At 37.4% G+C, this 18,186-nt stretch overlaps 1 protein-coding gene across 1 annotated transcript; it reads right to left on the bottom strand.

Annotated features, from left to right (window-relative positions):
* Window positions 1–6,816: 6,816 nt before the first annotated feature.
* Window positions 6,817–17,315, bottom strand: LOC118713777 (macrophage metalloelastase). The gene is made up of 10 exons (XM_045577772.1): window positions 17,220–17,315; window positions 15,657–15,895; window positions 14,694–14,842; window positions 14,287–14,412; window positions 11,172–11,333; window positions 10,523–10,646; window positions 9,093–9,226; window positions 8,564–8,723; window positions 7,741–7,844; window positions 6,817–7,146 (listed from the first exon to the last, which is right to left on the bottom strand). Exons 1-10 carry the CDS (start codon window positions 17,313–17,315, stop codon window positions 7,046–7,048), a joined length of 1,395 nt encoding a protein of 464 aa, XP_045433728.1. The 3' UTR covers window positions 6,817–7,045.
* Between the last annotated feature and the right edge of the window lie 871 nt (window positions 17,316–18,186).

The raw sequence follows: 18,186 nt of genomic DNA on the forward strand, positions 1-18,186 counted from the left end.
GAGTGATCCATTGATGTAGCTTTGTGATTTTTAAAATCTTTATTGTTGAAAGTATTACACAGTCCTCCTTTTTCTATATTACTCCTTTTCTATCATAGCACACATGCAAAGCAGTTATAAAACTTGATTAGTTCTCCCTCCTAGCTGTTATAATGTCCCCACTCTAATGTCACCTCTGTCCTCCCCATGACTATAGTTCAAATTTTCAGTCTTTCTTGATTGGAGTAGTACAATAGTATAATAAGTGTTCTTCTCTGTATCTAGCCTTAATTCCTTCTGATCTACCTTCCATAATTTTCATTAAAAAAAACCCTTCATTTCTTTCTTTTTTTCTTTTACTCTTCTCATTGGGTGTCTTCTGCTTCTTTTCCAAATTGCTGATTTGATCCTCTGCTTCTTCTGCTCTACTGTTGATTCCCTACCATGTATTCTTCATTTCAGTTACTATATTCTTCATTTCTGATTAGGTCTTTTTTATGTTTCCTCTCTCCATTCTTTGTTTCTTATATCTTTGTTGAAGTTATCACTAAGATCAATGAGTATCCTTATAACCAATATTTTCAACTCTGTATCTGGTAGATTGCCCATCTCCATTTTGTTTAATTATTTTCCTGGAGTTTTGTCCTATTTTTTCATTTGGGACATGTTTCTTTGATGCCTAATTTTGCCTGCCTCCCTGTGTTTGTTCCTATGTATTATGCAGAGCTACTGTGTCTCCCAGTCTGAGAAAAGTGGCCTTATATAGTAGATGTTCTGTGGGACCCAGTGGTATAACTCTCTTGTCACCCAATATGGGCACTCTAGGTACAATCCCATATGGAATATGTACATCCTCCTGTACATATTGAGCCTTGATTGCTGTTGGTATATCAATGAGAGGGATTTTCCCTGAGGCTGATCAGCTTCAAGGACTGGCTATGACCACAGCAGAGAAGCTGCTGTGCATGGGTTGACCCCATGGAGCACATCAGCAGGGCTCTGATGCCCAATGAGTCCACATCTTGAGTGTGTTGGTGGTGGAGGTGATTGGATGGTGCTCTGATGCGTTATGAAGCTGGCCATCCTGTGCTCTGGTTTTGGGGCTTCCTAGGGGGTACAGATTGAGATCAGCTGCTACTCTACACTACCCAGGGCCAAATGGCATGAGATATAAAGCAATCTGCAGATTATTGCTACTTGTATTGGATTTGAAAAGGACCAGGAGAGACCAAGCTGTAAATTGAGGTTGTCTACCACTGGTGCCAGGCCTGGAGACACTTAGCTAAAGGTATAGGGTACACAGAGGCCAGATGCTGCTTGTTTGGGGTGTGAATTTTTGAGAGATTTTAGGAAAGTTCACAGCATGAGCCAAGGAGGCTGTTTGTATGGAATAGCCACAGGAAGCAATTTGGGTGGTTCTGAACATTGGGTAGCACCGAGTATCAGGGAATCATGAAGGTGAGGCAAATTGTGTTAGCCAGGTTGATGGAGACTCAGATATGGTGCCTGCTTGATGGCTCTGCAAGAGCAGAATTCAGCAAAGCAAGAATAGCTTCTGTCAGCACTTCTGTCTGAAAACAAAAACAAAAAGAAAAACAAAAAACCTGTCCCTCCAGCCCTTGTCTTGAAGCCAGGCACTTCAGTTCCTTTCCAAATGTCTCTGATGCACTTTTTGAGCTGTTGCCCCAGTGCTGGAGCTCAGAACCAGTGAGTCCAAATAAGTCCAATTATGGGCCCTTTAAGGAGCAGAGCCTTTTTTGTCACTTAGCAAGATTCTCTTCTTGTTTCCACAGTCCACGTTATGGGGACTTCTCTTTCCAGCACTGGATCCCTGGACTGGAGACCCTAGTATATGCTGGGACCCCTTGCTCCTTAGAAAGGACCTTTTAAGCTAAAATATTCCTCCTGCTTTTTAAATGACAAAAGACATCTTTGTTATAGAATTTCTGTTCATCTAGGTTTCAGGGGATTCTCAACGATGGTTGTTCTATATTTTGCTTGTAATATTGATAGAGTTGTGGGAAGTTCTAAGTACTGTGTTACCTATGCTGCCATCTTGACTGGATGCTAGATAACATTAATTTGCATTGCTATAGAAAAGAATCATTTGCATTATTATTGCTTTTTATCATTTATATCCTTACAGACTTATATAATAGACTGATTTATTTAATAGTCAAAAGTGTGAGATAGGGTATGTGGTGAAACAGTTGTAATCAATAAAAACTATAGGAATTGTCAACAAGTAAGTAAAACCACCTCCCCGCACCACCACATTTATGGCTAAGAACTGGCAGAAACCAGCTAGTTTCATCATGAGGACTAATTTCACCTAAAGATAACCCCTAGCCTTTTATACTCACTGTAATACATTAGCATGTAAATGACTCACCACTCACTGCCAATACTGGAATCAGAAAACCCATACAAGGACACAACACTGCTGATGGAGCTCCTCCAAGAAATCTCCACTCCTAACCCAGGAAGATCCTAAATATTCCTTCCCCTTATTGAGTATCTTACCCTCTTGATTAAAGGAGCCTCAGTAGCCCCACCAGTGATGCTCACTGGTTGAGCGTTGACCTATCAACCAGGAGGTCACGGTTCAATTCCCAGTCAAGGCACATGCCCAGGTTGTGGGCTTAATCTCAGTAGGGGTATGTGGAAGGCAACCAATTAATGTCTCTCATCTATATTTCTATCTCTATCCCTCTATTTGCCTCTCTTTCTAAAATCAATAAAAGCCTATTTAAATGTAGAGGGCCACCTGAGAAGGCACATGGACATTCTTTAAATTGTCAGCTGAACCCGAGGCACTGGCAGAGTACCTTTGTCCAGGTGTCAGCAGGGGCAGGTCTAGATATGTAAACCCAGTAATGCTAGGGCCTAGTTAAGTATCCTTTGACCCTATAAAATAAATCTGCTGCGTGGCTCGCTGCCTCTCCATCAGAGAAGATGGCGCCCACCTAGTGCCCAACTTCATGAATCTATTTCTGCCTCTGGCCTCTTCTTTCTTTAATTGCTTAATCCCCAGCTCCTCCACTCAAGAACCTGTTGTTTTCCGTGATGGACACGGAAAACAGAGAAACAGCCCCCCACATTTAAAAAAAAATAAAGGAAACAAATTTCACTAAAGGGGAGCTGTTGTGTCTGTGGAGTAGCCCACGTTCTGTCTCACTGTTTCACTAATAAGCTCACTTTCACTTTAAACTCTATGCTGTTTAAATTTGAATTCTTTCTCACATGAAACCAAGAACTCACAGTAAGTCTCAGACCCTCAGAACCTTGGACCCCCAAAAAAGTGTGTCAAGTGCATATTCTCATAAAACCAGCTTCTCTCCAGAAGATCTGTTAGACATGTCCAGCTCTCCATTGTAAAGACACTTGTAGTTTTTCTTGGATAATTTCCCCCCCTGATATTAGCAAGATATCACTACTACCTTTTCCAAGGGAAAATGGTATTTTCTAATCTGGAGACATAAAGGATTTTTATAACATGTTAAAGAACTTTTGATTGAAAGGTCCAGTTAAAGTACAAATAGAATAGAATGCGAGGAGTTTTTACTTTATTTGATTTTTTTTTACTCTTTCTAAATTTGAAAAGCAGAATTTTATGATGGTTAATAACAGAAATTCTGAAGTCCAACTGCCTGGCTTTGACTTGCAGCTCTAAGGCTATGTGACTTAAGGCAAATTAGTTCACCACTCAGTGTCTCATTTGAAAAATATGAATGATAGTATTTATCTCATAATTTTAATGATTAGGTGATTATTTATTAATAAATAATAGTTAGCCATTTTTAATTATTAAAAACTAGAGGCCTGATGCACAAAAATTTGTGTAAGAGTAGGCATTCCTGCCCCCAGCTGCCAGCACTGGCTTCCCTATGACACCCAGAACCTGGGATTTGCTCTGGCTGCCCCTGCCAGGCACCTGGGACCCAGGTGGTTTTGCTCCAACCCCAGCTTTGTCCAGAATGATGTCAGAAAGGATGTTTGGTCTAATGTCTAATTTTATTATTTTAGACTAGAGGCTTAGTGCATGAAATTTATACATAGTGTGTGTGTGTGTGTGTGTGTGTGTGTGTGTATGTCCCTCAGCCCAGTCTGCACCCTCTCCAATCTGGGACCCCTTCAGGAATGTCCAACTGCCCATTTAGGCCCATTTAGGCCTGATCCCCTCAGGATCCCTCTCACAATCCAGTATTGCTGGCTGGCAACCGCTTCTGCCTGCCAGCCTGATCTCCCCCTAATAACTGCCCTGCCAACCTGATCAATGCCTAATTGCTCCACTGCTGGCCCAATTGCCCCTATCTGCCCTCCCTGTTGGCCTTATTGCTCCTAACTGCTCTGTCCTGCAGGCCTGGTCACCCCTAACTTCCCTCCCCTGCTGGCCTGGTTGCCCTCAACTGCCCTCCCCTGTTGGCCTGGTTCCTCCCAACTGCCTTCCCTGCTGGCCTGATTGCCCATAACTGCCTTCCCCTGATGGCCATCTTGTGGCAGCCATCTTGTGTCCACATGGGGGTGGCCATATTGTGTGGTTGGAGTGATGGTCAATTTGCATATTACTTCTTTATAGGATTATGTGTTTCTGTGTCTATGTGTGCGTATGCAGATTTTGGGGAGTGTCCGGCACATGGTTAGCATTATAAGAATTTGTTAAACAAATTTTATAATATAACACAAATAGAGGTAGAAGAAAAAAGGGTTCACTTTTGAATCTTTAAAGGTACTTCTCATGAACACTCATGAAACAGAAAGGTGTATTCTGGGTCTTTATTCCAATATTTGTATCCTGGCACGCAAAATTGCGTGAGTCCCAGATCCCTCCCTTCATGCACCTCCCCACCCAGAAGAGTCCCAGAGCCACTACCACCACAGGAGGCAGGACCCAGAAAGCCGCCTACCGTGCCAGAAACCTCCAGATTCAAGTCCCCGCCCACCTGTGCACACCTGCTGATTGGTTGTTATGGTGTTGGCATGAGGGCATCATGGCCATTAGCTTATTAGCTCTTTATTATATGGGATAGCCATTACTTAAAAGAAACTGCTTATTCCTAATGTCAAAGTCATCTCAACCAAGATACCATTAAGTTTTCTTTTGATGCTGATCTTGTGGGGGAAATTTCTTCCTTTGAAGGATGTCCAGTATTTAGTTTCCTATAGGTAAATAACATTTCTTCTAAAGATGACTTGATCCTGTTTCCCCTAAAGACCTCTGTGGGATTAATATCATGTGCTCCACCGAAGAAGCACATCCTTAAGAATGGACCTAAGCTATGAAGGACAAAGAGCTTTGTCCCCATCTAGGTTCTTTTTTTTTTAAATATATTTTACTGATTTTTTACAGAGAGAAAGAGAGAGGGATAGAAATCTAGAAACATCAATGAGATAGAGACATCAATCAGCTGCCTCCTGCACACCCCCCATCGGGGATATGCCCACAACCAAGGTACATGCCCTTGACCAGAACCAAACCAGGGACCCCTCAGTCCCCAAGCCGACGCTCTATCCATTGAGCTAAACCGGTCTCGGCTAGATTCTTTTTGATACTCATATTTTCTCTGATCTTAGCTTATTCTACTAGCCAAGAACAATTATCTGAGCTAAAATAAACTTTACTTTGGGGTTTTGAGTATATCAGTCAGCAATAGTCTGAAAATACATTAAAAACCCACACATTCCACAAACCTATAAGACATTAGAGGGAGCTTTAATATGTGTACAATCCAGAAAATAGGGAGCATGTGTGTAAAGGCAGGGGAGAAAATTTCCTGGCCAGTGCTGCTCAATGGTAGAACCATGAGATTCCTGGTTTGATTCCCAGTCAGGGTACATTCTGGGTTGCAGGCTCAATCCCCAGTAGGGGGTGTGCAGGAGGCAACCAATCAATGTTTCTCTCTTACTGATGTTTCTCTCTCTATCCTAATCCCTCATGTCTCTCTAAAATCAATAAAAACATATTTTTAAAATGTTTTTAAAGAGATAGTGGAGAAAATTGATATAAGGTAGGCCAAGCTACCAGCATGATGTTCTCACCATATATCATGCATCATTTTTTGGCACAATAAACCTATGAGATAGTACCATTAATATTTCCCCCTAAATTTAAGGAAGCTTAGATTCAATCTTTTTCCAGTGTCACATAGCATTTAAATGGCACCGATTGTGAGACTTGATCTATGACAGAGATTTACCAAAATGGGAAGCTCCTATTTCATGCCTTCTTCTTTTAATGTTTGTGGTTACACACTGTAGGTACTCCTTGGAGCCATCAGCAGTCTGGAGAATGTGTTCTTGACTTGAGCCAAGGATTCAGGGGGCTTTTGACAAGTAGCCAAAGCAAATACAATGTTTTTTTGTTTGTTTTTGTTTTTGTTTTTCCTAGTTGCCATATTTCTATTCACCTCTTGGTATAATCACATAGAGACTTTTCTTATTTAGGAACAGGTCCAGAATTATTTTCAATATACACGTTACAGTTTTCAAGAAAAATTCTTAAAATCAGAATACTTTGCTTTAAAGTTTTTATTTGAACATTAGAAGTACATATACTTTATATGAAGTAGTAGAAAAGTCAACACTGCCAGCCAATAAAAACATATTATCACCATAATTATATAACTTACTTATATATACTAAAAATCAGTCATTTTTAAAGTTCTAGATATATTCTAGTCTCATTACAATTAAAATGGTACCCTTACTGAAACATTTAATGGTCAAAGAAACTAATCTTTTCTCTAAATTTGATTAAGCCAGAGAAATAATGATAATTTCTTAGTTTGAGGATGTTAATGGTCAACATATTCTCTTGGCCTTTGAAAGTGTTTTATTTTCAAACTTAATAGCAGAGTCAAGTAAAAATTGACAATGAAAAATTTTAAAATTAAAAAAAATCTTATATATTTTATATAATAATTTTCTATATGATTATTTGTCTATGGCCTATAGATTTTACCTTATTTTATGATATATATGTCATTATTTTTGTTACACTAGACACATAACAATAAATGCATATTAAACTAGAGTAAATTGGCAATCAGCAGTAATTATATAATTCCTAACAAGTAAAGGTAGCATTCCGATTCAGCAACCCGATGATACGTTTAGTTGGGATATTATATTCAATTATGATATGTCCTTGGTAAAAATAGAAGTGTCCTAAAAATGAAAACAAATTGAATAGGTTAATTCTCTGCTTGTATTTCTTTGAAAAGATAACATAGATTATCTTTTTTTTTTTTTATCATCTACATTAAACAAGATCCAATTCAAATACATAAACTTTGGGTCCCTTGGCCTGCAGATATTTGCCTACTGCCAATCATTTCACCATTAAATAGTCTCATTAATTTTATTGAGAAGGTTGTTTCATTTTAAAGGCTGGCTTTTAACATGTAAATGTTTTTGAAAAGTTACACTCCAAGTGGAGAACTCAGAGTGGGAGAGAGGAAGGAGATTGAGCCCAAGTACACACACAGAAGCCTTGAAGGAAGAAGTACAAAACTCATGGGGGTGCCACGTAAAACACAAAATATCTTGGCCTTGTCAACAGTCTGTTTAGGTTGATTTTGCTTAAAGACATTCAGGAATACAAACTCAAACAAACTCGAGTTCTCTCATCCCACCATCAGCCCCAGCCCTTGAGAGCCCATGAAGAGTGAAAGGAGATGAAAGGAAGTATAAAATAGTATGAAAGGCTCTGTGTTTTAAAAAGATATTTCAAGTATCCTTATAGTTTCCTAGTCTACTTACTGTTATAGTAGAAGACTGCATCAATTGCAGGCCCAATTCCTTGGAAGTGGTGAATAGTCGATTTGGGATAACCAGGGTCCATGCTTTGCTTCTTCTCATCATACCTGAACAAAAAAATAAGCAGCGGAAACTTCAGCATACATAGACTTTATGACATAAACTTTACATTTCATGACACAGACAACAAAACCCACCTACTTCTGTCTTGAAAGGTACTTACTAAAAAGACTTGAGCTGCACGGATGGGAAAACCCAAGATCTACTGGTAAACAGTTCACTGATTTATTCCATGTCCCTTCAGGACTCTAACCCGAGTCTTCCTGACTACCAGTCAGTACTCTCCTCCCTCCTCCACAGTGCCCAGTCCTGCTTTATAGAGCCTGGTTGTCTAATCTCCTGTTAGTGAAGACCTTGCTGGATCAGCTGTCATTCAGAGGATAGTTTCCTCTTTTTGTCTTCCTGGGTCCAGTGATTCTGGGAAGGAATCTGAAACTCCATACACCCTCCAACCTGACTAGGTCCCATACATCTCCACCACTATTTTCCAATGCGTTTTTGCTATGATTAATACCATGACATTTAATTTAAAGTATTCCTTTAAAATACACTTTGTGTTATTTCATAATTCAGAATCTAAAAATCCAGAGAAAAGAACTAGGTAGACAATGATTATTCTAGTCCTATATTATCTTGACTTATCCCCATGAAAGATTAAAAAAAAAAAATCTTTTGGAATTTGTATGTAAAACTATTCCTCTGGAAAATCCCATTCCCTGCTTGTTTCATTATCTTAGAGGTCAAATTAGTAATCATTAAAGCTCACCTCCAATACACTTGATCTTCAAAGAAGTAGGTCTTATGAAGAAGTGGGTTATGAACAGCTGCCTCAACTTTTTTTACAGACTCAGGAAAGCCCAACGAATGTATGCTTTTGGGATAACCTGGCTGTGGTTTTAAATTACTGAGTAACCAGTACTTATCATCTGTGAATACAAAGAAAAGGGCACATTAGAATTGTACAGAAAGAATAATAGAAATATATATTGACTCACTGTGAACATCATTCTTTTCCCATTCTTCCAAAGTGTATTGTTCCTTGTTTTTAAACATAGCCCACTTTCTTTGGTTCTGTATTCCACCCCCCATAAGTATTACAATCTATATTTACCAAACTTTTCTTGAAAATTTTATATATCATCTATTAAATCTATGTTAGATTATAGTTCAATGTACAATTATTACAATTTGGGGTGGTTTTTAAGAAATCTATATTTATAAAAAGTTGTAGTATTTCCTTAATTTATTCTTTTCCTTGAAGTAGACTCAATAGCAAAACTAAACATTGGAGTTACCTTTAAAAAGAAAAAGGTGTTGTCCATCTTCCATGTCATAAGCAGCTTGAACACCAGATGTGAAGTTTGGCCATAAGTAAGAAATTAAACCAATAGTGGCATTTGGATTCCCAGGAATTTGCATCCAGAAGAAACTGACATGTAAAACATTAAATACATGTTAAAAAATTGTTGTGGACTCAAGAACCATGAGATATGAGTGGAAAGGACCTATGAAACAGTTTAATGTTTCTTTTTATGATCTTTACATTCTATTCCATAGATGTCTGAGTAGAAGCACCACAAGGGAAACAAAAAGTTAAATCAGTTCTTTGATAATAGCAATGGTACTCTGTTTCCCCAAAACCAAGACAGTGTCTTATATTAATTTTTTCTCCCAAAGATGTGCAAGGTCTTATTTTCAGGGGATGTCTTATTTTTCCATGAATAAGTATATGGTACACATTTATTGTTAAATGAAAATAAAGGAAATTTATTACCTGTATACGGTATGGTAGTACAGTAGTTGTCAACACAAACCAGACAAACTGTGAATCCTTCAGTATCAAGAATTTACTCATTTATTCAATGACAATCATGTCATCATTTTCTGGAACATCATCATAACAATCCAATTCCTGAATTTCCTGGTGAATTTCTTGTGACTCCATTTCTTTCAGAATCAGTGGACCAAATCTCTCATGTTTAGCCTAGGAGGCGGGGGCCTTATTTTCAGGGGAATGCCTTATATTTCACTCAAAAGGAAACCTGTAAGTAGGTCTTATTTTCGGAGGTTGTCTTATTTTCGAGGAAACACGGTATTAACAGACAAACTGTTGTTCCCTGGATCTTGGAACCAAAGGATCATTATTTAGTCTGGTCCCACAATCCATTCACTAGCTTTATAATCTAAAGGGAGTCACTTAACCTCAAGTAATTCAGTGTTTGAATCTCAAAAATGAAGAATATTTGTTCTCCCTTCCAAATATTAATCTCCTATACTTCCACCACACCAACAATATCTGCTTCAGTCTGTGTTGTAAAACATGAACCATAAGTCATCCTGGAATTCCATTCTCTATAATCAAGAATCAAATCCTTTAAATAAGTACTCTGTCATAGCTTTAGTTCCAGACACAATTTTTTATCTATGATTAAAATAGTCTGGCTTCTCTGTTTCCTGTCTTATATTTTCCCAATCCACATTCTAATTGTAAATCCATTATTTACACACCAGTTTTCTAGTTAAGACATAAATATTATCATACCACTTTCTTGCTTCAAAGTCATCAAGATCTCTCCACTGCCTACAGAATCAAGTCCAAATTCCTACTTACTATTTCCATCTACTCAATTTTCCATCATTTTCTATTATTTTACAGTAACAACAACAACAAAACACACCTTAGGAGAAAACCTTTGAATTTGGTTGGGTTTGAAAATAATCCTACCTGTCTTTAAAGTAAAAGATTCCATTTCCCACTCTAGTGGCAGCATCAAAATGAAAATCGGGATCACAGTAAGGTGCCTCTGGATTGCTAGTTTTTGATGGGAATTGGAAGTTTTCTGGACTGCCTGAAAATACATTTTGAGAAACATTAGAAAAAGAAAATCTAATGCTTAGTTCATCAAAGGAAGAATCATTCTCTTTTAAAAACATTCAATTTTCTTGATGAAAAATGCATAAAAAGCAATTTATGCTTTCTACAACATTTACAGGAAGCATACATAAAAGTTTTTCCCTATGTGGTTGCAACATTATGGAGGGGAGGAAATCTGTTCACTCTGGTTTTCTTGTTCCAGCTATGTATTTTTTCTCTGTGCACCTTCTTCAATAGACAATGATATATTAGAATGAAATAATAGATTCAAGTGCAGAAGGCTTAGGGTAGATTTTGCTTCTGGCTCTGGCATTAACATATTAGGTCTCTTGTGCTCATCTGCAAAAATGAACATAATATCTGTGTCACCTACCTCACAGGGTATCCATTGGGATTCAAAAGTGAATGCAAATGTTAAAGTTTTAGCCAAATGCAAGTATCATAAAACCATTCATAAGTGTATCTTTATAAGGCAAGATGGTAAAGAAATTAAACTTACCATAGAGAGACTGAATGGCATGTATATCATCAGCAGAGAGGTGAAATGTGTTGGGGTCCACATAAGTATAGATGGGGAACATTACGGCATTTGGATCACTGGAATGGTCTAAACCCAAGGAATGGCCAAGCTCATGAACAGCAACTAGGAACAAGTTGATGCCTAAGAGGAAACCAACCAGAAGAGGAAAAGAGCAGTGAAATCTACAGGCATCTAGAAGATATTAATACAATTTAAATTTGACACAAGGATAAGTGAAACATTTGGGAATCCTTTACTTGGTTCCCCTCCTTACACAAGGTTTTTCAGCCTTGGTACTTACTATTGACATGATAGCCCAGATAATTGTTTTGTTTTGTTTTGTTTTTAATAATCTTTGGCTTACCATTAAATAAGTAGCAAATTCCTCGTCATTTTTTATAACCAAAATGTCTGCACACATTGTCTAATGTCCCCTTGGGAGCAAAATTCCCTTTGGTAAAGGATCACTGCACTATCACACAAGTGACATATATACTGTTTTGAAAATCTCTACAATAACTCATAGCTGTGTTCTCTCTGCCTCTAAGTTATTATCACTTTATCCTACTTGTTTACTCTTGGTCAGTCTTAAGTGGATATAAAAAGGTACTTAATAACCATTCTTTACTAAACCCTAATATGAAGCAATATGTAGTTCCAGGTACTATGAGTCACCGAGAAATATACTACATTATGTATAATCCCTATGCAACTAAAAGGAAACCACCATACTCTCCATCTACAGATGAAGACACAGTATTAGCAAGCTTAATTGACCAAATTAAGTGCCGACCCAAGATTCAAATTTGAATTTCTTGACTCTAAATAAAGCTCACCTTTTTCCTACACATGATTCTAAATAAAATCAGAGACTATGCTTACAAGTTAGATATACTTACACTGACAAGTTATAGTCATGTTTGTTCATTTTTTCCTGTATCTCTTACAGCATGCACCTTGGTAGGTAAGAAAGAGAGGTGTGTCCTTTCTCTGAAGCTTATCAAGAAGATCTGAATAACCCCTTAATCTTAGTTTTTATCTGTGTTCTGGTCTAATGCCCTCATTATTTCTTCCTGTTTTGTGGCAAAACTGACACTCAGAATTGACTTGCCCAGGGTCAAAGTCCACTTAGCCTCAGAGCCAGGCCTTGAAATTCTCTCCACTACCCAAGTATGAACATAAGATCTACACCTGTCTTTTGGGAAGTGTCCAAGAACATTCCCTGTAACACAGGGGTTAGCAACAAACTTGGAAATGCTTTAATTTCTCTCAAATAATGAAAAAGAATTGTAGATTCTGTCATTCTTTTCACTCTGCATAATATAGGGAAGAGTAAACAAAGCCTTTGATATGTTGGCCTAAACCTAAATTTATCTTATTCCCAATTCATATAATACTTTGTATAGACTGGTTCTTATCTCAAAATAATTGATTTTTGTTTGTGGAAGGTTTTTTTTCTTTTCTTTTTTTCTTCCTCCCCCTTCCCCCCTACATTGTGTGCTCCTCTGGGGCAGGGCTGTGTCCTTTTATCCAAATACCCCCACGGCATCACCTAACACTCTAATAGAAAGTAACACCATTGAACTGATTGTTCATCTAATTTACAGTGTCAAAAATTGGGTTGAGAATGAGCACTTTAAGTTGGAATCTTATAAGTTAGCTATTGAAAAATACAAAATTGAGCCAATTAAATATAAGGCAACATGGACAGTTAGAATTAATTAGACTAACATTAGACTAAAGTAAGAATTAGGAAATGCATGTTCTGATGCCAGCTTTTTACAAGCTAGCCACTAACTTTCCCTTAGTCTCAATTTCTTTTAACTGTAAACAAACAAACAAACAACACCAAAAACCAAAAACAATATTAAATGATATTTTTCAAGGTCCTTTGGAATTTCAAAACAGTCTACTTAGCTGGTGCCATTCTCCTACATGAGATGAAATGATTATAAAACCAAAATATTATTTCATAAAATTTAGACAAACAATATGTCTAAGTTGAAAATTTGTAGTTCAGGAAAAAAAAATCCTGTATCATTTGTCTCTTGACAATGCAAAAATCCTCTTAATTACTTACAAATCCTATAAGCTTTAGACCATGTGTCAGACTAAAATAAATAATTTTTCTGGCCTATAAACTATTACTATCTAACATTTGCAGTCTCAGTAGATCAAAGGGGGCTGCTGAGTAAAGCATATTCTTCATGACTTTCTCTACATTTACTTTCCACATGTGTTAGTCATGTAATCTAAGATTCCCAATAGAGAGATTAAGTAGGCTTCTGATATGATGGTTTGAACTTCCCAATGGATAGTGATTGCTACAAATAAGAGAGATTAATTATTCATATCTTCACTTTTAGATAGGAATGGTGACTTACAGCCCCTCTGTAAATACATACAAGTTATCTTGGAATGATTATTTCGGCATTCTGAAATTTTTATCTAGAACCACAAGAGACTACGTGACCATATAACATGGTGTATCTCTATGCAGTTCTCTAAATTCTCTACCTACAGCATTGCCTTTCTGTGTCACTATGAACCTAAGAAATTATCAACATACTAGAGGCCCAATGCATGAAATTCATGCAAGAGTCTTGGCCCCCACCGCTGCTGCCACAGCTGCCTCTGCCTCAGCCCCGGCTGCGACAGCTTTGTCCGCAAGGACATCTGCTCTAATTAGCATATTATGCTTTTATTATTATAGATAATGGATCAGGAAGATAACCACACCATTTTAGGATTCTTACCATATACACAATTAGTATTTATGTTTGTGTGAGTTTATGGATTGCACTGTCAAAATCGATCACATAATATACCTATAGTTCCTGAGGTTCTTGAGTTTATAGGAAGTAGCTCATCTTCGGATTTTTAGAACTTATTTAAGATTACCTAGTTCAATGTCCTCAATTTATAGAGTGTAAAATTGAGACAGTGTGACATTTTATTTATTACAAAAATTACAATCAAAACAAGTTTTCTCATGCTATAACTATTTCTCAAAATGAGCCTTTTTTCAAAATGGTGGCACCATTTATAATTTGTTAGGGTTTTCTTTTGTGGTTTCATTTATTTGTTTGCCTACCTTCGTGGTTCATAGTCCAGCGTTCAGCCTCATCAAAATATAAGTCTCCTCCTACACCAGGTCCAGGTTTAAAAGCATGAGCTATAAGACCATCTTTGCCATCAAAACGGTAAATGCCTCCATAATCTTTTGAAAAGGAAAAGAAGATTAGTCCTTCTATATACACTGAGTGGCCAAATTATTATGATCTATGAATGCATAGTAATCTGTCTACTCAGTGTATAATCTATATAATAAAAGGCTAGTATGCAAATTGTCCCCTCGCCCAGCAGGCCAGCCAACTGCCCATGTCCCCTCCCCATAGCCAGATTGGCTAGACCCCATCCATGCACGAATTCATGCACCAGGCCTCTAAAATATATATACTGAGTGGCCAGGTAGAGATGAAATAAGTCCAAATTATCTACCTGCAGCTGTAAAACTTATCATAATGTCAGCCTCGTCTGCATTGATCATGACGAATTTCAGAGGGGTCACATCACTCCATACTTGAAAAGCTTTCTCTATAGCATTATCAACATCCTCACGTTCCATGTCAGCAGTGTAATCCCTGATTCTTTATCAGCAAAACAAAAAAGAGAAAAATGTATGAAACCATGTGCTAATTTTTTTTAAAATATATTTTTTATTGATTTTTGTACAGAGAGGAAGGGAGAGAGATAGAGAGTTAGAAATATCGATGAGAGAGAATCATCGATCAGCTGCCTCTTGCACACCCCCCACTGGGGATATGCCCACAACCAAGGTACATGCCCCTGACTGGAATCGAACCCAGGACCCTTCTGTCCCCAAGCCGACGCTCTATCCATTGAGCCAAACCGGGCTCGGCCATGTGCTAATTTTGTTATATTATGATACTTCATATCTGTTGGTATCATTGGAGAATGAGTTATTTCATAAATTAATTATACCATTTTAAAAAAAAGCATACTTTCTATATACAGAAATGTCTATCCTTGGACAACTTCCTTCTTAAATGGAATCTAACTTGATTTGTTCTCATATATCATTTATAGGTCACCTTTACCAAAGATTTACATTTATAGAAGCTTATGCCTTTGCCCCTGTTCCAAGACTTTTGCATTTATTCATCTTGACTACTTGAGAAAAACTTATCCTGTGTCTTATTTATCATAATTTCATTCTCCTTTTGTTTGCAAGCTCCCTACTTGGGTCTGGACTGGCAAGCCAAACAATCCCTGAGTGAACAGTCCTTGCTCCTGGAGATAATAAACTTGAATAGAGGGATAGTGTAATGAGTTGAGGGAGGCTTCTTAGCCATGTCCAAATGTAGGGCCATATCTAAAATCTTCAGGATTCCAGAAGTCAGACCTGTGGGGAAGCAGAAAAATACATGGCTATGATGTTACCTGTAGGTAATGAGATTCTTCTCCCATATTGGCCTCCCTGGCGTTGTGTTCACATCAGGCACTGCACATCGAGGTCTGTGCATCATGGCCAGAGTAGGCTCGTCCAGTTGCCCTGTCACAGTTAGTCCCAAGAACTGTTGCATTTCCTGAATTTTATTCTCCATGAACTTCTCATTGACTTTCTCTTTTGTTTTTGAAATTCCTCTCATATTGAAGCCATAAAAGTGTTTCAAGTACCTCTGGAAAAATACATTTAGTATTACATTATTATGTATCTAAAGTTTTCTGTTGGAGCTCTGCATATGTGGATCAACTATGCACTGATAAGTTTGAATCAGTTATCAAAAATTAATCATCGTAATAAAAATTTTTGTGCTGTCATAAGTGTCATAATTTATTAGCAAGATTGATTCCTAGGCTAAAATCACCCTTATGTCTGTACTCTTTAAATTTGTTTCTACTTTTAAAAACTTATTTTAGCCAAAACCGGATTGGCTCAGTGGATAGAGCATCGGCCTATGGACTGAAAGGTCCCAGGTTCGATTCTGGTCAAGGGCATGTACCTTGTTTGAGGGCACATCCCCAATAGGGTGTGTGCAGGAGGCAGCTGATTGATGATTCTCTCACACCGATGTTTCTAACTCTATCCCTCTCTCTTCCTCTCTGTAAAAAATCAATAAAAATATTTTTAAAAATAAAAAAACTTATTTCAGCATCTAACATATCATGGCATTTAGTAAATCAGGAAAACCTTTATTGTCAGGATTCTTAAATTAAGTTGGAATAAAATGTTCCTGCCTAAAAATCCAAAGCTCAAGACAATGGACAACTATGACAAGTTCAAAGTTAAAACAGTTCTAGAAAATGAGAACATAATCTGAACTCATGTAGTTAGGGGAAAGAAATGAATTGAAAAATTACATTTTAAAAACGGTTTAGGAAGAAATATTTGAGATAGGGACAGTAAAGAGTATTCTTGCCCTGGCTGGTTTGGTTCAGTGGGTAGAGCATCAGCCTGGGGACTGAAGGGTCCCAGGTTCAATTTCAGTCAGGGGCACATGCCTGGGTTACAGGCTCAATCCCCAATAGGGTCATGCAGGAGGCAGCCGATCAATGATTCTCATCATTGATGTTTCAATCTCTTTCTCTCCCTTCTTCTCTGAAATAAATAAAAATATATTTAATAAAAGAGTATCTCGAATTATCATGGAACACTGAAGTGGTTAAAATAATCGACATTATTCAAATCTCAGATTATTACCAGCATTAAATGACTAATGTAAAATACCGTAGCAAAAGTAGAGCACCAATTATTTTGAACTAAAAATCCTTGGCCTAGGCTTTTTAGTAAAAGGGACAAATTCAACCACAATTTTATAACACTCTTTCAAAACCAGTATCTCTTTATTACATTCCTCTTTGGCAAAGAAAATTTCAGTGCTGAAATCAAATAGCCCCTTAAACAAGTTCTCAAATAGTACTTTTCAATATAAAACTGGCCAATGTAATAAATCTTAATGACAGAAGTCAGGTTAGATAAGTACTATAGTGGTTAATACTTACTTCAGCGAATAGCACATTATTTTCTTTAGGGTTTATTCTAGAAACAACTCCAGGAGCACTGGCCTGCAGGACCAGTATCAAGAGAAGAAACTTCATTCTGAACTTCTTCTGAATGGCAACCCAAGTCACCTTGTCCTTTCTAGTACAACTTCCTTCTTTATATATCCTTTAGGCTGGACTTGTGAAGATGAAATCATTTGAGTGGCTCATAGTTAACATTATCTTTCTGTGAATCTCAAAAAACCACACACAGGACATGACCTTACTCTAGGACCAATAGTGTGTCAATCTCTATCTAATCCATCAGTCATTCAATTAGCGATGAAGTCATCCCCTCACTCAGACAACCTGAGGTTACATTTCTTCAAATGAAATGAGCTCCTTCTTCTACCCATCTTGCAAAATAAGTCATTATCAAGAAATTCTGAGCACCTAAAATATAGAAATAACTAAAAAATAAATTTTAGAAAGTTTTGTACCTGAATTTTCACTGTAATACCTTCTTTATGTTCATTATAGATGAAGTAAGCTTTTATTTAAAAAAAACAACAACACAACACTAAATGTAAAGGATTAGATAAATAAAATGCTTTTGCTAGAATAGAGGAATCCTCTCTCTGCTTAATCTAGCTCCCTAAAGAACCATAATGTAGAGATTTCATGTTTATCAAAGAAAAGTTTATGACATCATGATGTTTTGATGTTTGTTCTGTGTGTTATACAGGCTTAGGTTCTGTGTCTATAACTTCACATCTTCAGGCATCTAATCAGAGGCCCATTCCCAACTGAGTAGCTGAGTAGAGAGGTTCCAGAAGCAAATTTCCCTGGAGGAAATCATTTGGAATTGGCAGTATGAAAGTCAACACTTCAACTTTGGGAGGTAGACAGTTTGCCTCCAAAACCTCTCTACCTCCTTATCAGCTGAACTGCCTTCCCCCGTGACACAGAATCTGGCTCTCAGTCAATA

Source organism: Pipistrellus kuhlii, unplaced genomic scaffold (genome assembly GCF_014108245.1).
Source record: "Pipistrellus kuhlii isolate mPipKuh1 unplaced genomic scaffold, mPipKuh1.p scaffold_m20_p_9, whole genome shotgun sequence".
Classification (NCBI taxonomy): domain Eukaryota; kingdom Metazoa; phylum Chordata; class Mammalia; order Chiroptera; family Vespertilionidae; genus Pipistrellus; species Pipistrellus kuhlii.